This window comes from Acipenser ruthenus, chromosome 23 (assembly GCF_902713425.1).
Source record: "Acipenser ruthenus chromosome 23, fAciRut3.2 maternal haplotype, whole genome shotgun sequence".
NCBI classification, from domain to species: domain Eukaryota; kingdom Metazoa; phylum Chordata; class Actinopteri; order Acipenseriformes; family Acipenseridae; genus Acipenser; species Acipenser ruthenus.
Genome location: NC_081211.1, coordinates 17,605,167 through 17,627,822, shown reverse-complemented (window position 1 = coordinate 17,627,822; position 22,656 = coordinate 17,605,167). Strand labels below are relative to the sequence as shown.

Below are 22,656 nucleotides of genomic sequence, written 5' to 3'. Positions count from 1 at the left end.
TCCCTTCCTGCTTCTGCCTGACGTCAGACCACCAGTCACCCTGTCACAGTCCCCCACCTGGTACTGAACACACGACCCTAACCACTACTCCACACTGCTGCCAATACCAACAGTACACTTTCTTCATGGATTTTATCCATTCAGATGACGTTATCTCCTCGCACATTCAATGAAGCTCTTAGTTATTGTTTAAGTAGTTTCTAAAAAAGTGGTCACATTCTGTATTAATAGCATGAAAGCATTTTAGCGTTTTCCGATTATTATAAACTTTACGCTAATTATATAATGTGTATTTGGTTACTTGCCTTGCTTTAGCTTGTACAGTAAAGTATGTGTTTCCAATATATCTGTGCTTAATTTCTTATTATATAATTATAGAAACAGATCTGGGTAGATGATTGCACTCTGCCTCTGATAATGATGAATGCAATGAAATGTGACAGGCGTGACATGGCCCTCCTTTTAAAATATAATTTCCTTTGTTCAATATAGGGAGACAAAATATCCAACACAGAATCTGTCTCGCTTTGGTCACTAGTGAAATTATTTATCAGTATAAATTAAGTCTTATGGCTGCCAATGTCATCAGAAAAACTGCAGTCTTTGACCTGTAGGTCAGTTGTTCAATTTGAGCCCTGGTTATCGTCGATCAAGTCATTAAGTGATTAGTTGTCTATGCCTGGAAACTGTCCAGATGATAATCGGGCTCTTAGTTAAAATAATGTCAGTGATATATTTTTAATATGAGCATGCTGCAGTGATAGCAGTAAAGAGATCCCTAAATATATTCCTTCAACTAGTACTAGTATAACTATTGATATCTTTACAGAAATTCAAGCTGAGACACCTAAACACACGTACCGGCATGTCAAAATATGATGGGGTTTGGCAGTAGACTGAATGGACGTGGAATAAACTTCCCACCCCTCTTAGAGAATGGGCTCACAGCAGGGTTTAAAAACATGTGTGGGGCTCTGTAGATAAGCTTGAATCATTGTAGCCTGTGCTTTAACTTCTCAGTTGACAAATGGAGGGACCTCAGTCTCCAGTAGAGAGTGACATATATTTATTTTTATGTTTGGGGGAATGGATGTAAACGGAAATAAAACTGGCAGATACCTGGTGAGTGCTTGACTTTTTTCGACATTCTGTATATTTACTTCAGCCTATAGCACAATGTCAATACAAGAACATTGCTCTTTTAGCGTGCTCCTATTTTTTCAATGTTTATGATGAGTGCAATCTTGAGACTGGGTCTGGGTTCTGATGCTCAAATATTGAGTAATTATCATTTGTATCTATATTTTTACACGCCTTTAAATGTTAACTTTCCACTCTGCTGGCCCAACCTATTGTATGTATATAAAGAGAAGGTGAGTAGACGGGACTAGTCAAGTTGAAAAACCATTTTGTTCCTTCATTTGAATGGAACGAGGAAGTCTGTTCAGTCCTAGGTAATTATCCAAAAAACAGACAGGTGAATACAGATTTATAAAAACAATTGTAATAACGCAATAGTGGACCAACAGAACCCAGAAGCACAGCACATAATTGCAAACATCATGAAAGGGAAAGAGGAAAAATATAAGAAAAAATGAATTTGAAACTATTTATTAAGTATCAATATATATGTAGGTTTTAACATCTCTATCCATTTTTAGTAAAAAATAAATAAAATAAAAATAATAATAATAATAATAATAATAATAATAATAATAATAATAATAATAATTGATAAAGTCTAAATCTGCAGAGGAATGACCGCCAAGACTTGTCAAAAGGTTTAATTAGCCAAAAAACAGCTAGGTGTAATATAATAATAATAATAATATAATAATCTTAATGTAACAAAGGTAAACAGAGAAAGATGGCTCTTAAAGAGGAAGAATCTATCTGTGGTCATATCAATTAACACAACAGGCCTCCTGAGCCATACATAGACATTAGTGCAAAAACCCATCACATAGCTTGGATCAAATGGCCCTGGACACTTTGTAGGCAGTCTCAGGAATTGACAGTAAGTTGTGTCACAGTGTTAGTGTGGATACACAGAGAGGATGTTGGTCTCCAGTTCTGCCATTATATTTCAGGAACACCAAAATTCAGCTCATAGTCCCACTCTTTAGGCCAGATCTAGATCCCTAGTTAACTCCACAAAATGTGCATTGCAAGCCAAATACAGCATTCCAGCAGTTCCATTGGAGACAGTTATTTCCTTTCCATTCAATGGTGATGTCATTTCTGTGGAATATCATTATTCTTCTGTCTGTGCTTAAAGAGATGGCCCCAGAGGTTTTTCATTCTCCATCCAAACTCTAAAGTGAAACCCCACCAGAGCCAACATATACACCCGTCTTAAAAACAGCTCAAGACGAAACGACTGAAAGCAAACTGTAATGCATCCAGTTTAACAGAAGATCCAGGAATGATTCTGAGTGGGTTTCCATCAAGTTTATGGGTTTTATCAAGTTTAAATCGCCATTGCGAGCTGGCTTGGTATTCAGTGACTCGATGAAAATTGTATTTATCTCTATATATTTTTTTCAAAAACATCCAATAAAAGCACATTAAAGTGAAACACTTGCCATACACATAACTTCCATAATAAAAAAGCAGCACATATACTCAAAAACCAATACAGTTTAAAATATTATTGGAGAGGGAAATAGAATTACTAGCAGCAATTTTAGATTGACTGGATTTATGATCCAAATGGATAGAACAAAGCACTTTAATATAATCCACAGGGCAAGAATAGATCAAAACAAGGTTTAATCATATTCAGAGGTACACTTTGTGGACTTCTGAGGCAGCAGCAGCAGCTTTAAAAAAGCAACGTGATATTGCTCTAGTTCCTTTTTCAGTTGCTCTTTGCTTAGGACTTGAATAAGACTTAAGGCTTAAAAACCAGATGAAACGGAGGTCTTGATATCCTAATTAGGGACAGTTTCCTCCACAACCAAAATCGTGTTCAAAGGGTTTAAGATGACTTATTGTATCTTTGCCTGTCCTCTCAACATTCATCTCATACCAATTAATTCTAAAGAATGATAAGGGGGCAAAATGTGTGGTCTATGATTATAAAAAAAAGAACTTTGAAAACTACACACCATCTGCATCAGATAATTACAGGAGTATCCTGTGAAGAGGGGATATTGAATGAGTTTAAATTGCAGAATAGAGTATATAGTTTGAACTGGTGGAATAACCCCCAGGCCTCTGTCATGGGTTTTACAGTGATGGGAGGGACAGGCATTTAGAGGAAAGAAAACAAGGTTAATGTTCCATAAATGGACAGGGGGTGACAGGTGTGGTCTTTGTCTTTGATGAGATTGGCAACATGATTTGTATTTGTGTCTGGCCAGAAGGTCCTTTGTCTTTTAACATAATGACAGGACATCAAGTCGAATGGTCTGTGACTAACAGCTTGTATATATTGTCAATTTACTTGCTTCCTAGGAGGCTGGCACAGTGTGCAGAGCTAACTGATGTCATGAGGGTAAGAGTAGCAGCATTTTATTCTGCAGTGTGTGTTGGCAGACCCTGCATGTGTATGTCCACTATCAGCCTTGTTGACACTACTGTAGAGGTTAAATAGAAAACTGTGCCTATCAGGATTTTCAATATTCTGTCATAGGAAGCAATACCAAAAGAGACAAGAATCATAACTGATACAGCAGATTATTTTATCCTTGCAAACTCCCACTGGATAAAGCAGCTGGCCCCCGTTCAACACTTTAAGGGTACTGGCAAACGTATTCATAAATTGCTGTTAGTATTTTTTAGAGCCATGTGTGTCTCTTTGCTAAAGTCAAATTACATTTCATTATCTTCATCCCCTTTACTTGCAGGTAATATAAATAGGAAGATTGGTTGTGGAATCTGCAATAAGTACAGCACTAGATTCTTTTGTAGGAAAGTCTAAATCTCAGTAGTATATAGCAATAAATACTGGCCAGGAAAATGTGTTTTGCTCAGATAAATAAAGTGCAATATTCATGAAACATTACATTCATAGAAGACATTCAATTCATTCAAAAATACTTAAATAATGACTTAACATTTTGGGAACTAAGGATTCAAAACCAACAATAAGCAACTACACCCATAGTTTCAACCAATCAAAAGTCCAAGCAGAAAAATCCTCGGTCAGCAATTGGCATTTGGCTAGAAGCACACTCTCCGGGCAGCAATCCAGTATCATTTTGTCTAGCAAGAAAAACAGACAGCTAACAAACATAAAGCAAGAATGTGAGAATAAACTTGAAAAAAAAAATACCTCAGAAAGCGTTAACTATATTCTTTATCTTTTTTAAATCAACCTTTTGCCACAACAGGCTGAACATGAACAAAAACTTCCAAATAATAATAATAATAATAATAATAATAATAATAATAGATATGTGGTATACATAACTAATACCTGACAGTCATTAAAAGTATACTGGGAAGGAAATCTCTGCTACTGGCATTGAATTATTTCTTAAGCTTTTTTTGGAAAATTATTAATTTATTTGTGCACAGGAAATACATGGTAGCTGTCAGTCATTGCTTAAAAAATGGGGGTATATTTGCCTGACCCTGAATATTGTGCCATTTCTGAGCCCCACATTACTACAGCTGTTGAAATAGGTGTTCAATTCCTCTTCCTTTATGCTCTTCAGTCTCGTAGATCCATGACGCCACGCTTACAATTATAACAATCAGAGAGAATCAAATTCATCTGAGTTCAAATTAGATGTATTTGGTGTAAAATTGGTAGATTGGATACTTATCGTCATATCGATATGCTTGCATACTTGTTCACTATAAACTGGTTTGATTTGTTATTTGAATGATTATCTATTATGCTTTGTATTGTAAAAGCATCACAGTAGATCAGAGTGATAAAGATCAGAGAATGTCAGATATTTAGGCAGTAGAACGCTGATGAGAAAGCATTACCATCTGCTAGTTGACTGTGTTGGGAAGGTGTGAGGAAAGAGTGCTACCATACAGACAAGGCCAGCTACCTTTGCTACAGTTAGAAAGTGGTATTTTACTGGTTGTTAATAACGAATGTATGCGTTTAAAAGAAACATTAAACAAATCTATAACATTTTTATAGGATACTTATATTGTATGATGTAGTATTTTGGTGCTAGATACCATATAGCTATCATGTAGTATATATATATAAAAAACCTACATATGTTGCCTATGAAATTTCCTATATGATTACTACTGGTATATGTGTCTAGGTTTGAATAAATAAGTCATCAGCTTACACAAAAATGCTAAACAAGCCTATTTATAGGAATATAGGAGCAGTACTTCTTTTCAATGCAGCTATGTGTTTATTACAAAACTAAAATGTCAGGCAGTTGCTCATGTCTTTTGTAATGACATGCATTTAACATTGTGGTTGTGTAATTACAATGTAATTTCCAAGTAACCAGATGTGCAATTACAGTGTAATAGCAGTGTAATATGACATTAAGAATTTCATGAAACTCATGAGTAATGTAATCCAAAGACCCAACAATACAATTACAAATCAGCACAACTGAATGAAACTGTAGAGATGACGTGCGGGCATTTAAAAATGTAAAATGTAATTTCAACCTAAAGGCAAAGTAAAATAATCTTCCATTTTTTCACAACACATTTTCCCATACTAATGTTATAGTTTAATCTCCAGCTAAGCAGGTTCACAGGGGGCACTTCTTGAAAGGCCACATATCTGGCATCCATCACATTATCTGTTGGTGGAATGACTTTGTTTGGCAAAAGCTCTAGCAGTGCCAGAGCTATTATCAGCAGACATGCTTCCCATTGAAGACCAGCATGCTTTCAGATGGAGTAGCAAGTATCCTCAGTTATGGGCATCGGTCTGTGTTTATGGAATAGCTAACAGAAGTCATTAGTCTTTATTCCTCAATCAGATTAAAGCTTTTCAAAAGATAGACCTTATTCAAGTTTTACTCTCAAAAAGTATTTGGGTAATAAGCAATAAGAGGCTTATATTTACTGTAAATTGTGCCAAATTAGACGTTTTAGAGTTATATTGGAATGGAAGCTATAACCTCAACACTGTTGGGCAAGGCTGTCCAATGGATGGCTTTTGAATAATGTATGTCTCTTTTGATTCAGAGTCAGAATGTAAAAAAACAAATGATGTTGTGTTTGTATAAACATGAAACATGTTTAATAAGCACAAAAATACTGAATTGGTGTGTGGTCTGGTCAACAGCATTGTTTTTTCATGTATGATTTTTTTGTTTGTATGGCTCTTTGATCATCGCTAAAAAATTTAAACCAAAAAGAGCTCAGCTGCAGTGGGATTAGTGAGATTGTATTTCCAAACTGCATTGAAGTTGCTCCATATACAATAGGCCATCATTACATTTGAATCTGTGGACCCCACTATGCTCAATGAAAGTGCTAGAGGAGAGGAGGAGGCGTTGAGATCCGCAGCTTGACTGATGTTAATCTAAGTTGATAGCTAGCAAGCTGACAACCACAAAGCAATGAGGATGCGCTATGGAAATGGTCATGTTGTAATTCAGATCATTGTTCCTCCAATGAACATGGATTAAAGTAAATGCTTTTTCTTTCTTATGTGTTTCGAGAGTGAGCTTTCTGAACAAAATCTTTTTGGACTCTGGGCACTTTGAGGATGAAAGGAAGGACACTCACTCTTTGTTATGGTATATCGTTAGCCAGAAACACAGCTAGATGCAGAAGCTGGCTGACAGGCAATATAAACCTGCAGTAGATATGAAGGCAGACACACAGGTCAAAACAAGATAATGTTCATTGCTTCATATATACATTCACAGAAACGAGGAGAAAGGTTGACAGGAATAGATGGGTATAAATAGAGATGGAAAAATAATAGTGTATAGAGATAGAAAAAAAAAAAACAATATTTCAGTTCAGCCCTCTTATTGGGTGCATGCATTAGGCAACATTCATCACATTCACCCATCTGTACTTAATGTACTTGCTTACGCTGTTGTAACAATAAAAGCAGAAAAGATGGCTATGACAGCAATGGAAATCATTCTGTAATCAGTTTTACTTGTTTTTAAAATAAAAGAAACTCGAGGGCTTGAAGGTTTATCAGAGAGGTGAGATGTAATTTAGGAGCTGTTTCCCCTTTTGATATACTGTACCAGACAGCAGGATGTTTGAGGGCCACAATTCCTGTAGACACATGCAGTACTATGCCTCCACCCTTCCTTCCAAATCCTAACCTTAAATCCCAATTTCAACACCAACATCAAATTTAATCCCATCATTAGAGTCACTGTAAGATTCAAAATTGCTTTTCAGTCCCTCAGCGGGACATATTAAATAATATTGTTTACACAATAGATACAATTCAAAGTGTGGGTGCTCGCGGTTCATTTAGCATGGGACAAATTGATAATTGCGCTGGACTCAATAAGCCAGTGTCAGCAGTCTTTGCTCTATAGACTTGACTAGTACAACTGCACTAGCCCCTGCTACGGAACTGAAATATACTGTAAAACTATCCTCTTAGAGCAGTTGTATTTTAAAAACAATTAAACAGTTTTTACAATGAAGTATCAGTAAAAGAGATGATATTTGATATCGCTTTAGCTCTCTAGCCTTTCTGTGTTTATCTTTTTTATGCAACCTGCCAATTAGTTAACTTGCTAATAACTGTAGATATTTAAGTAACTTGCCTTAGGGATGCCTCTAGGAAATCTATGTGAATCTCAATAATAAAAAAAAGCACGATGTTCTTATGACATGACATGCATTATTTCATTACTATTAAGTATCCCGACTTCCTGAGGCTACTGCAGCTAGGTGTTTCATCAGGAGATATTATATTACATTTTTGGTTCAGCACAGTACAATTCTATTAATATGCATTGAAGCTTTAAGCACCCGCCATCCATTAAGAGCAGATATATTTAGAATCTATTTGCAGCAGCAGCACATCCTAATGAGCCAGAGACATCCTTTTTGACAGCTTTACTTGTTCGTCCGACTGTCGCTGACAACCTGCATATTCTCTTTATTTAATTTAACAGCTTTAATAAGCCTCCCCGCTTTGCTCTCTTCTCACTCGTATGCACCAATTCTCAGCTACACTTCATATTGCATATGCAGGGCTGCCAGGTAACCCACTATCTTTCATGGCAGGGAAGAATATCCTGAATAATATATAGGACAAAACACAGCTCGGAGTCCATTATAAGAGCATAAGAAAAAGTCAATGACATGAACCGCGAGGTGCGGTTTAGTTATCTTTTTTAATAATAAATGAGCAAGTCGTTTTTTATTATTTATTTGGTTATTCTGTCATGTTAGATAGCTGTTATAAAATGTTATCACAGTATTTCATGGTAAATGCATAGCATTTCTAAAAACATTGTGAAATCATTGTGAAATCATCATATCAAAGTATTGTATTGTAAAAACCATAGTTAACAATTGAAACATGTGCTAAATACATGGCGTACACACAATAAACTGCCGAATTAGAATGGTAACATTTTAGAAGGTGAGCAATAAGGATAGATATGTAATCTAGATAAATTACATAAAACTTGATACTGTTACCATGGGGAATTAGGGGTAAGTACCCCAGGTGCTCATGGTTAATCTACACAGTAGGGGGCTGCGATTATTAATGGCCTTATCACTTAATGATAAATAGTCTGCAAACAGAATAAGATAGACAGATTAAAATGGTGTTGGTTAAGTGTGTTATGTCCATAAAAACATACATATAAAACAAAAAAACAAAGATAACCATTCAAATCCATCAATTTGATCATGCTAACTGGATCTTTCCTTCACAAAGATTTGAAAATGAAATTTGAAATTGTACGCTGCTCAGTAAACTACTGTGTTGTTTTAAATGTTATGACTTGTTGATGAAAACCTCCATGTATTATCATTTTCCTAATATATGCTCAGTATGACAAAATATGTAGCATAAGTATAAGCAGCAGAATATCTTTTTAGTAAAATAGATACAGTACGTAGTTGAATAGATAGAAGCTACCTTTAGGTGACATCAATTCCCTTTCCCTCTCTCACCCTCTATCTCTCTCTTTTCATTTGCCTAACTTGCCCATTAGCGCAACTAAAGATGGCCAGACAATGAAAATAATGTGAAGGCCATCCATTACCAGAATGTCACTACAGAGCCCAGATTTCAACAATGCTTTTGGATTAACTGAATGAAAACTATTCAGAGCATGTGAAATCTGTGAAAGGTATTTCAGCCTTAACCTCCAGTGCTCAGCGAGAAAAACAACTGATCTTGCAGCTTCTTCTGAGACATTAGAGATTATGAAACAGGCAGTCCCAGATTGTGTTACCCATTAATTGTTGCCTGTGTATTAATTATGAGGTAACACGTTACATGAAGTGTCTCTAAGTACTGTGTATTTATACAGTAGTTATTTAGCAAATACATGTGTACTTACACACAATTACAATGTTATTATGCATTGTTACAATGTACTTAATCACGATATAACCCTAGCCCAAACCATAACCCTAACTCTATCCATATCCTTAACCCTAACCCTAACACTAAACCTAAATCTAACCCTAACCTTAACCCTTTGCGGTCCTATGTCGGACCTGGTCCGACATTGCAATTATTCCTATCAGGTCCAACGTCGGACCCTGTCCGACATCATCAAAAAGACACAAAAAACGTGTTTTTAGTCGTTTTTTCTACGGAAAAAGCCGAGAAAACCATTCAATGGCCGAGTGTTCAGTTCTGGTCACCTCGTTACAAAAAGGATATTGCTGCTCTAGAAAGAGTGCAAAGAAGAGCAACCAGAATTATCCTGGGTTTAAAAGGCATGTTGTATGCAGACCGGCTAAAAGAATTGAATCTATTCAGTCTTGAACAAAGAAGACTACGTGGCGATCTGATTCAAACATTCAAAATCCTAAAAGGTATAGACAATGTCGACCCAGGGGACTTATTTGACCTGAAAAAAGAAACAAGGACCAGGGGTCACAAATGGAGATTAGATAAAGGGGCATTCAGAACAGAAAATAGGAGGCACTTTTTTACACAGAGAATTGTGAGGGTCTGGAACCAACTCCCCAGTAATGTTGTTGAAGCTGACACCCTGGGATCCTTCAAGAAGCTGCTTGATGAGATTCTGGGATCAATAAGCTACTAACAACCAAACAAGCAAGATGGGCTGAATGGCCTCCTCTCGTTTGTAAACGTTCTTATGTTCTTATGTTCTTATGACAGGAGCCGAGACAAGCCGAAAAAAAAAGGGCCGTATCTCATGAACAGTCATACTTGCCCCTGGCATCATATAGGGGCGGTCATAAGGAAACAAGCTGGATGGTACTGCATCAGCGCTCAGAGAATATCACTGACATTTGCAGAGCTTTTTTGGGATGTTATAGTAATAAAATAATGACTTGGATCGCATTATTGAGGCGTTTGGTGATAAAACGAGTGATCAGGAGATGATTGATCGGTATGTACGACTATTATTATTATTATTATTTATTTCTTAGCATATGTGAAAGCTATAGCAAACGAAAGGGTGGGGCGAGACTGGAGATGCCTAGTGAGTGCTTTGTTGATATGCAGGGCCTTTTAAACCCGTTTGACTGTGGAAAAAATACTTTTAAACAGCGCGTCTAAAATTAACTGCGCGTGTGAAAATAAATTGGACCTGACGCGCCTGACGCGCACTTAATAAATTGACTGCAAAGGGTTAACCCTAACCTTTTTTTATACAACTGTGTACTTACATATATCAGGCAAAAAGATTTACAAATTAATTGTAATTCTGTACAATAGCATTGGAATTATGTGTAAATACAAATTTATTTACTAAGTAACTGCTATTTCACGGGTTGAAAGCAGAGGCTACATAGAGAGTTTCAGCCGTTTCAACTTAACCGCCGAATATTCGAGGCTTTGGATTGCTTCTGCTGAGCAGCCCCTTGATATAGGATAGAATAGGGATAGGGGTCTCGTCACGCTGGAGCCTTGCTGGGAAGAGGCGCTGCCTCCAAGGCTGGTGAAAACACATAATAGATGTCTGGCTCGCTGAGCATGTCGACAGAAAAAGGAAGGAAACAGCAAGGTGTTAGTTTAGTTTGGGACTCGATCGCTGAGAGCAAGATCAAGCCATGTCCCAAATTCGATTAGAATAGAGCCTCATCCCAGTGAGGGGAATTAGGGAATCCAGTCCTGGTTAAACGGAATGGGTTGAATATGATTTTGGGCGCATAAGATTGAGAAGGTATACCATGCTATGGAGTATGAAGACCTTGTACAAAGCGGCTGCCATGTAGGTCCAGGTGGATTGAAGCAGGTTAGAGATTTATGTATTTAATTGAATATCAGGTCCTTGAATTGGGGGATGTGAAGAGGTTCTACTGCTGCTGTGGGAACTAGCTGACGGAATCTGAGAACCTGGAGATGAGAAAGAGCATCAGCTGTGTTATTATGGATGCCTGGCAAGTAACGGGATTCAGTAATGAAATTGTTTGAAACAGAGATCCAAATAATCCAGCGGAGTAACTGCATGATGAAAAGGGAGGATGATCGGCCTTTATTGATGATTTGGACTGTTGATTTGTTGTCGCTGTAGAATAAAATGGATTTCCTAGACCACTGGTGACCCCAGGGAATCACCGGTTCAGCTCTAAGATCTGAGCAGAGGATATAAAATAACGCCAGACGATCGCTTCCTGCTGGGATGGGTATACCTTTATCAAAAAGAGTGTTCAGGATTGGCCAATTGGCCAGTCTTTATAATGAAGTGGTTGCGGTGCTGAGCTGCGGCGCTTGGATCTGCGAAGCTGCTGAGGTGGAGAGAGTATCGGTAACTGAAAGGCTGAATTTGAGGTACCTGGCTGCTGGCTATCATCTGAGTCAGAAGAGGAGAGGATCTGGCTAGTAGATATGGTAACAGGCTGTCTTTTTACTATTACTAGCAAAAAAGAGAGAGGTCTTGCTGTGTCCTGTTCGAAAACGGGAACACTTTGACAAGGAGATGCTTGCTTTTTGGCTTTAAATAGGTGGGTTAAGTGATTAACGTATAGGGTGTTAATGTATCAATTAAATGTGTTAATTGATTAATAGAGTATAGATGGAGCCCCTGCTTCCATCCCCCAAACCTTGTCTAAAGGATTACATGTAAATACACAGTAATTACAGACACTTAATGTAACGTGTTACACATTATGAATCTGTGGCCATTTTATTTGTATGATTAGAAAATCCATTTTAAAATAACTGGGACACATAGAACACGTTCAAAATGTATGTCTGTTTGTTCATGTGTGGCCTATATTTAAAAATATTAACATCCTTTGACATGATTCTGAATTCTGAACCATCTTACACAGTGTATAGCTAAATTCTTCTGCCTTTTACCTGCTGGACTTGAACAGGTCAGGAAACACTTGATGTGCCTAAGCTGAAGACCAGTGTGTAAAAGTGTAGAAAGTACAAGAATTCTTTCCAGATTCACATGAAAATGCACGTGCCATGTAAGGTGGTGCCAATTTGTAATTCATTGAAGGTAGCAGGTATAAAATGGAGACAATTTCTGCTTAAGACATTCCACAAAATATTGCATATGTATGATTGGGTAGGACACCATTTTCCCATCTATCAATTCCTAGCAGGTGTAAAATGATGGAAGGCTGGGTAATTTTAACCTCATTAAGTCTGTAAGTTCAAACAGGACTCAGATGCAGACTCACAATCTCAGAGGAACTGTTGGAAGCCAGAACAAGTTACCCACAGTGGCATATGCTATAATGGCTGCCTGAAAGTCCCCTGATATCAAAGCCTTCAGCCTATGACCTTGCCATTTAAACTATTTCACACACTATATTCTTCTCAGATCATTTGTTCATCTCCAGCTTCTGTCCATACCCCCTGGCTCAACTCTCTGTGCTGAATTTGAAGGAGTCATTCAAGATGACTTATCTACACCATTTGACTTTATATGCTTCAATTAAGTAATTTTGTTTCTAGTTTTAACTAGCTATGCATATTATACTAGATTGGGTCATGACAGATAACCTCAATAGACTTGACTAGCTTTATTATTTATATTCATCTATTTACATTCAACTTAATCTAGTTGAAGACATACACTCAAAAGCTCTAGTTCAAGCTGTTCCAGCTATAATGCAACAGAGCTTGGAAAAACAGGTGTCTGAAATATGAAACATTTTTTTTATCTCTCCACTGCTGGGTGTGCTTAATCAATAATCAAACTAATCGATTAATCGATTAACCAACCGTTTCTGGTTTCAACAAACAATTAATGATGATAATACATTTGAAGAAACTGTCTGTTAAAGGATCTGTCTGAAGAAAGGGGCAATACAGAATGTTTTTCACCTGTGGCATTCACACGAAAAAAATAAAATCTACAATGAATCAATCATCGGCATTGAGTAAGGGTTGATTATCGCTGTTGATTTGACCCACTGATAATAATACATCGACAGATGCTTTATAAATAGATTCTTAAACTAAGGAGTGACATAAGATTAGATTGTTTTAGCATTTATCTTTACATTTTCCCATTTCATTTTTTTTTACCTGTTCAGCTAGTTCATTCTCCCTTTTTTATTTTCTCCTTGGACTCCTTACATTTCCTACTCCATATTCCTGGTTGATTTAGCACGGAGAGAACCCATTGCTGTTTTAATCATCTGACTTTGAACTTGATTTGAATTGAAGCTGGAGCCTGGAGGGACAACATTCATCCAGGTGAGGCTAACCAAGGGGGTTTGCTAATGTGAGTAACTGGAGCAAAGCGCTTGTGCCGTACTGTGCAGGATTCATATTGATCTACAGTCTCTAGATAGAATCATCATGGAGAAAAGCAGCTTGTGTTCCATAAGGAAAATGTCAGATGGCAAAATATCATGTTAAATTATATTGGTTTAGCTAAATGCACTAAACAGGAAGGCTACAGTCAGTATAGCTATTTTGTTTTTTTAACAATTTGTGAATGTGTGGAAATTGCAACACTATTAGTAATAGTAGGAGTAATTATAGTAGTAGTATAGTAGTATTCTCTATGCACAGGATGACATCTGGACACAGGATGGAATTTTGACAAATTTGTCACAGTGATTGATTCATTTCTTATATGTGATTTATAACTTTTGAAATTGACTAGACTAACACGAGTCAAACATGCCTGGCAGCTGAGCACTGACAGATAACCCTGAAGACGACCCATTCAAGCACCTGACTCTAAACACAGATGGCTCCTTTTTCAAGGACATCAAGTGGCTCACAGTGTTGCTAAACAGTGTTGGAAATCATGCGCTTTATTCACCCAGACAAACCACAGACATGACATTGGCATTTTGAATAGTTCCAGATGCTTCTGGGTAAAGCAGACTAATACATATTACCTGATCTCAAAACATGCACAGAGCACACCATTGCCTGGAGGCAGAGTATGCTACAATTCTTCCAAAACTTCAAGCACTCAATCAAAAAAGTTGAATACAACTAAAAAAGCATTTGCCATTGACCCCAAACTTTCCTGTTTTTATCTAATTTCATTTCTAAACAGTTTTGAATTCTGGTTAAAAAAAGGTGGGGGGGGGGAGCTGTCACTGTAATAATAGGCTTTTGACGTTAACAGAATAACAGAACCTTTAATTATATGACATTGATTAATTGTTGCTGTAGAATCTTACGCACGCTTTTATTCATCGTTGCCTAGTGCTCGCTTTTGAATAGGTCTTCTGTGTATGCCATCTTTTCAAACGGTTTTAATTGTCTGATATGGATGCCTTCCTTTACGTACAGAACTGTGCTGTGCTCTGTTTTTCCTTCGCAAAGCAAAGAACAATAACTGAGATTTTGTACATCTGCAAAAGGAATACAGAAATCTCTTGCACCTGGTTGACACAACAATTCTGATGTAGAATGTTTTTATAACGGAACCATCAAAAGCAAATTCTGACTCCAATGCAGTTTAAATAATCTATGATGGCTGAATGTGTGGATAAAATGAATACTTCCATCTATTATGATTAAGCAATATAACCCTGAATAGACCGCATTAGTGTGCAGCTGTTGGCCATGTTAGGAAGATACTGTAATGATGAGGTTATTACTATATTGTAACTATATTATACATAATCTATTAAGCATCTATATGTGAAAACACTTGTAATTTCACATTGTCTATGCCTATGTAAAGTACCACAATTGTAAATGTCTCTACATAAAAAGCAATTGATGTTGTTACTGCTTGACTAATATAAAAGGCCAGGCACACGCTAATGGGGTCTATTTTAATTATCTAAACCGTGGCAGGTTGAATGCTCCCTCCTGTTGATGTCATTTACCAGGGGTGAATTATTGATCCCTGTATTGACATTACAATTAAAACTGGTGCACATCACTTTGTGGGTGTTTTGTGTGTTTTAGGGATGCTCTGTATCTGCTGTTGTTTAAATAATTACAATAGTTATTGTCAACCTTTCAAATGAGTAAACTAATTCATTATACTTTTGTTTTTTCATTACAGAGGAACATCACCTATCCAACCCTGTATTGTGTATACATGAGAAAAAGACAATTTTTTATTATTTTTTTATCCAACCCTGTATAGGTGGGTATAGTGAGTATTTACAATCCTATAAAGAAAATGCACCGTGCACAAATGTGACGATCACATACTAGACCGTATTTTGAAAACTGTGCTCTTCCTTTGTGTTAAAATCATCCAGAGTCGAGGATATAATTCTCTAATGTCTCTAATTGCTGTGTATGTGCGTAGTAGTTACCGTGCTTCGTAAATAGATGTGTACTGACACACAATTACAATGTATTTAATGGGTACATCTTTTTGCACACTATGTGAAAGTACACAATGGTATCAGAAAAGGGTTAAGGGTTAGGGATAGGGTTAGGGTTAGGGTTATATCATGCAAAAAGATTTACACGTTAAGTACATTGTAACCTATGCATAATAACATTGTAATTATGTGTCAGTATACATGTATTTACTAAATAGCTAATATGTAAATACACAGTAATTAGAGACACTTGATGTAAAGTGTTAGCCTAGATAGAAACTCTTTGGAATAATCTGATGCAAAGGTCATCTTGGTCACTATTGTTTTAAATGAACACATAAATTAACAACAATTAGGTAAATCAGAGTACTGTACTTAATGCAAGCAGCTTTTATTTCATTGCCAATACTGATGCATCATTTCAGGGTCTCCATATGCTCTGACTTTGTGTAAGCCAAGCCTTCATAATCTCATTAACTGTCTGAGATACTGAATCAGCGATCTGTTCAAGCATGCTCAAAGATCTAGCTCAGTTCAAGCGTTAAGCAAAGTGAAATAAAAAGGTTTCCAAATCCTGCTTACCTCTGGATGAAAGCTTCTTGGTGTTAATGATCTTTGCAGCATACTCCTGTCCTGTGAGGACCTTCAGACAGCGTCTCACCACAGAAAACGCGCCTCTGAAAATACAAAACAAAACTGGATACGTTCTTGGAAATCCATGTGCTTTCTCTGGCAGCCTGTAAAGGTAGAAACCTAACAAACCGCGGAAACGACAGCTTCGTGTATAAATAAAAGGGTGACATGAAAATGTTAGTTTTACCTGCCTTTCCCCACGATTACCCTATGCAATTAGTTTACTATGGTCTGCCAGGGGTCAGTTGCTTTAACATGCCTGTGCTTTACCAAGCTTGTGTGTGCTTTACCATACTTTCAATATACTTTACTTAGCTATGCTTTTACCATCTTTTATAATGGATATAATATTAAGGATGCATTAAGGATGCATCATATATTTATTTAGTTATTTAAATATATATATATATATATATATATATATATATATATATATATATATATATATATATATATTAATTTAAGTAACTAAATAACTAAATAAATAGGCTAAACTAATTATTTTAAATTGCTTTTGAACATTATGCACAAGATTAATATTATTTAACACATAATTTCGAAGGTTATTTAAGTACTGTAATATTTTACTCAATGCAAAATAAAACAAAAGGGGCTGAAGTTAATGAGAAAAGCTTTTCAGGTTTAGATAAAAGAATTTGGCTTTTTGACTAAGGATATGAAAAACAATTCCTTTAGTGTGCATGTTGGTAAAAACAATTCCTTCAGTGTGCATATTGGTATCTTCAGAGTATTTTTTTTTTTATTTATTTAAAAGTAGGCAACATGCCAACATAGTTTGATTTACCACTGTTTAGATAAGTCAAATACTGTGCCTAACATTAAGACTACTAGTGATTTTTTACAACTTAGAATAATAAAATATGCTTAAGGCTACATTAAATATTACTTTGCTGTTTCTTACTGCTTTACAACACACCTCTTGGTAAATGGTACATGTAAATGTTTAAAAATGCCCTGTTTGTCTCCACAGTTCTGAGCAGGTAAATGGTGTGTTTGTGCAAGGCAATGGATTTGAGCACCAGAGACTGAGGCCCGCCCTCAGTGCAGTGAGTGGTTACGCCATGTGTAAACACAGTAATGAATCCGCTGCTTGTGAGAGCTGGGGGATTGACAGCCCTGGAGACCTCAACCCTCCAGCTTCTCAGTGGACACTCGACAGGTGCAGACCATTTGAAGTTTGGAGACAGGCATGAATTCATGCTAAAAGCTGCTGACCTTTGACAATTAATAGGGCAGTAAGGGTGTAAAAACTGTAGCTATTTTTAGTTTTCTTCATATAAACCAATACCATGGTCAGACTCTATTTAGCCATTGCCAGACCATATTGTATATGGCACCACAGCCAAACTATTTGCAATGAGTGACCATGAAATGGTTTGTCAATAATGGTACCATGGCACCAAATAGCTGGGAAGGTTTATTGTTGCATTTACGTCACCACTATGAGGAACTGTTAGTTTCAGACCCATTGGGTGTTTTCGCTGCTCTTAGGGAATTCTTTTCTTCAATGCGATGGGATTCCCAACCCTTGATGTATTTATTGGATGCCTTCAACTCTCGCAACCAAAATTTATCAGGTTGCCTTTGTGGCCATACTTTTTTCAAATGGTGGCTGCCAGAAGCTATTTTAATAGTATAGAGCAGAGATTTTAACATTAAAATGAAGAGTGTCATATACAGGTTGAAATGGGAATAGTACAGTACCGTCTGTTTTCATTGTAATAAACCATATTGATATATGAAACAATAACAATTGATTCTTTTCAAAGCAGTACATTCCTTACATAGATTACCGTACAGGCATTTTAGTAATGTATGTCCTTTTGTTTCTATTAGCAGGCGAAGGTATTACTGTAAGCTAGCCAGTATCGTCTGTATGAGGTTTTTCATTGCTGAATAAAGCACCCCTAATTGCAGCTCTCCTGAAGCACGATACAATAACAAAACAGCAAGAACAGAAACCTTCTTTTATAAAGAACACCATCAAAGGGAATTCAAATCTGCATAACAACATCAGCCGACCCAGGGGTTTTAAATATGTTATTGCAATCTGAGGTTTGCTTCACTTTGGGGGTTGATAGGATCACTGAATGAAAATATGTATTTAATAATTGATGTTTTCACAGAGCGAATGATTTACACAGTACCTCATGTTGACAACTCATCAAAGAGACCTGAAAATGTGCTCCACAGACACCAGGCCAGCCTCCTTCATCTGGCTGCTGGCAAGCTGAAAGGTATTTATTTACACTAGTTTTATGTTTTAATGTCCAGACTGTGAAGCGGCAGGTTGTAAGCATGTTACCTTATATAGATGTTTATCCTTGATTTAAAACCATTGGATATTGGCAGCTTAAGAGCACTGTGCTCTACAACATCTATAGAAGCCCCATAGAGACAAATGTCAGGTAGCTGATACTTACTTGGTTCATGTGTCAGTGTTATCAGCAAGTTGCCTTAAACAATTGAAAGAAGCATTAACTATTCTACAGAAGACAACAACAGCAGACCGCTCTAGCAGTATAGGCAGAGGTGAAATTCTGCTGGTACTCACTGGTACGCCATACCGGGACTTATTTTGATGCCGGTACTGGGTACCGGGACTTATTTAATCTGATTTTCATCCAACGCAGATACATTCCATCCACTCACACACAGTCCATGTGGCAACGTGCCCTGCCCCTGTGTGCATATTATGTGTTGTATGTTGCGTGTGTTAATGTTGGTGTATAGTCATTGGTACACGGGATATATACGGGTCTGTGTTTCACGTGTATTTATTAATGTAGATTTGTATTTAGGCACGAGGAGGGCACAAATCACTTCACGTGCTGGTTAAATATAATATGTGAGCACGGGGTTGCACAGAATTAATTCACGTGCTGGGATTCAAGTGAATAATTAATTAGTAATTGAATCCCAGCACAACAGTATATATAGATGCACATTTCTTTCACTCGGGGTTGGGTGTTCAGGGCGAAAGAACGGGAGAGAGAGGAGGTAAAAATAATAACAACAAGAAGAATAATAATAATAAGTGTTTCTCACCGTGTTTGTTCGTCCCTATTTGTTAGTGTTTGTCCATTTTGTCTACCTGTTTATTTTGGCTACCAGTGCCGTGTCCTGTTTTGTGTTTTTTGTTTCAAACCTTTTATTTTCTGTGCTGTTTATTAAATGCTGAGCGAAAGCATTCGCTCAGCTTCACCAAACCACACATCTCTGTCTGTTTATTTCCTGCTTCTGGTCTGACGCCACCCACTCCGGCCGTCTTTGTGACAGTCCACTAGCGCAACGTTTCTCAAATGCGCTTTCATTCAGCACAGTTCGTGCTTCCTGCATTCTGTTTCCTCACACTGCTTCTGTTTCTGTTAGCTGCTGTTAGCCACCATTAACATCAATATAATCACTGCATGTTGATTGGCTGAGCTTTCATCCTCATCAGATTTCATTTTGGCATGAGTCACAAATCTCTGCCGATTTCGCTTTGTGTCAGTGCTTATTTGTTGATCAACAAGAGAAGGCTTTAGCAGTGCAGTGTGAAAACAGTAGTATGGAGTAATTATCATTATTATGAAGTAATAATTATTTTCTTTAGTGTGGCGGAGAAACTATCTGAAATATTCGAAATGAACATTGCTGCACATGAATTTGAAGGCAAAAATCCACATCAATGTTCGCCATAAATTACATAGTTGATAAATATTAGATGTTTTGCCTTGCATCGATTTAGCACATTGTCAGAATTTGTGCGACATTTTCTAAAATGGCAAGTGATGTGTGGGACAGTAGGGATTAACATTAATAAAACAGGATCAAAGTGCAGCTTCAGATTTGGTAAGCTAGTCAGAATTGGGATACAGATGGAGGTGCGCTTCACGCTTTTCAAACACGGGCCCAACTTGCAAGGTACATGTTAACCATGGTGATCAATGTTTTGTTTTGTGCATTGTTTTATTTTTTTTTATACCATTCTGTATAACATCATCCCTTTTTTTAGGATATCTTGAAACAAAACTTCCTCTCTACAGCAGTTACTGCATAGTGTAATATTTCTTAATGCTTGTCATTTAAGGTTTAACTTTAGTGTTATATTACAGTACATGATTGAGTGATACAAGCAGAGGATACAAAGCTTTCAGTATTTTCTTTGTTTATGGTGAATTGGTTATAATTGATCAGTTATTTTATAAGGCTTATTTTGTATTTGTAAATGTATCGTGTACCGATATGTATACATTTTAATGTATTTATTCTTTGGCACTCAAATTGTCTCAATTTTTTAAATGTTTTCACCCGGCTGTGCATAGGAGTACCTGCACTGTTGAGAATTTCACCCCTTAGTATAGGAAATACCTATCTAGAACAACAAAACAATTTATAGAGGATACACGATATAAAGTTCTCAATCAGCAACAGGATTGTTTTTTTAAAAAAAACATTGCCATTGCTGTGGGAGGCTCTGGATTCAAAGCTTGGTGAAGCCGCTATTGTGACACCACTGCTATAAGTTGTGCAATGAGAATTGAAAGATAAAAAATGCTTTGGAACACCCACACACATAACAGAATAAACATTGTTATTCTAGTCTTGCTGTAAAGATACAGCACTTGTGCATATGCATTAAGTAAAGGGTCTGTAAATCTGGTTCCCTCTACTTCTTAATGTCCAAAGCATTAGAATAGAGCTTGGTAAAAAAAAAAAAAAAAAAACAATTTAGTTACAGGAGCCTTAGAAATGGAGAGAGTGTTTAGGAATGTGCCTGCTCATTAAAGATGTATGATTTTCACTGTTATTCTTATTTAATGTATTGCTATAACGTTGTGTTGAATGAAAGGTGTACAGTATGCAGTTTAACTATCCAACTCTCGTAAAAGAAAGCACAAGCAGTGTGGATTTCTTTCACTGTTGTAGCAGTTTTTCAATTTAAATACATTTTTTCTTCCTCCTCCTCATTTATCAAAATCATTTTAAATCAAGATGTTGTTTGGATCTGCTGATTTTGCCAAGTGTTTTGAACAGCTGTTCATTTGTGTCTGTTAACTACCTTAGCTTTGCACCACAACTGTAAATAAAAAGGCTGTAAACTCCTGCAGTTTATACAGATGTATATATCTACAACTACTACAACATCAACTACTACTAAAAATAATAATAATAATAATAATAATAATTATTATTATTATTATTATTATTATTATTATTGTTATTATTATTATTATTATTATTATTATTTAATTATTGATTTTCTGCACAAGAAAAGGAGTCCAGTGATAATAAAATAGATGTGAAAGCCTTGGTTATTACTCAGTCAAGACAGCTTTAGCTTTAATAAGGGATGCAACAGATTTACATATAACTGCATCTTATTTTTTTGTGTAAGCATCAAAGAAAACTTCAAACAGAAAACATTTTGCTTTTGGTGCATTGATATACTATGCATTATAAATCACATAGGTCAGTTAGGCCAGATCTACATATAATTGCCACTCGAAATTGAATTACATAAAAGCCCCTCAATACTTACCTTGGGTTTGTCAAAACAACGCATGGGGGCTGACTAGTTAAGAATCTTAGAGTGGGTGTTGGACAATGCTAAATCCCATTAGAATTCTGAATAGCCATCCTATCATTATAATCCAGATTAAAATGCGCTGTGCGCTGGGCCAGAGATACAAATACCTACAAATGAAGAAAGAAATCTGGGAACTTGTCCGAGCAGTTTGTGTGTATACTAATATATATTAGAAATGAAATCCAATTCAAACTTTTCAGCAGAGCCTTATTTAAACCTCTTGACATCGATTCAGAGGGATGGAAATCCCACAATTTGGTGCAAGACATGCAAACAGACACTGTAGATTCAACCTTTTACTTTGTTTTTCCCATTTCTATATCTATCTGGTTGTAAGAAATTGTGGGTTCTAGGTTATATTTTGGAGACAATAAGCAGCCATAAACAATAGGAGAGTCCAGGTGCAATTCAACCAGCACCCTCACATTCCTGAAGATATGAAATATTTAAATAAAATCACTTGGCTTCATTCCTCTCCATTGAATTCTGCTTGTGTCATTCAACCAGTTAATGTAGGAACAGTTAAATGACAAGCAACATTTTGAAGCTTTTTAAAACAAAATATTCTGAAATGCTTGCAAAGCTTATGTAGTCATGTTCTTACTGTCCTGGCATGT

The 22,656-nt window shown here is 36.6% G+C and overlaps 1 protein-coding gene across 2 annotated transcripts in view; it reads right to left on the bottom strand.

Annotated features, from left to right (window-relative positions):
* The window catches only part of LOC117413376 (calcium/calmodulin-dependent protein kinase type II subunit alpha), a 71,755-nt gene that overhangs the window by 48,395 nt on the left and 704 nt on the right, over window positions 1-22,656 (bottom strand). For both annotated transcript variants that reach the window (XM_058996723.1, XM_058996722.1), the window contains exon 2: window positions 16,396-16,490. In XM_058996723.1, coding sequence (XP_058852706.1) covers window positions 16,396-16,490 — 95 coding nt within the window. The remainder of the gene's footprint in view (window positions 1-16,395; window positions 16,491-22,656) is intronic.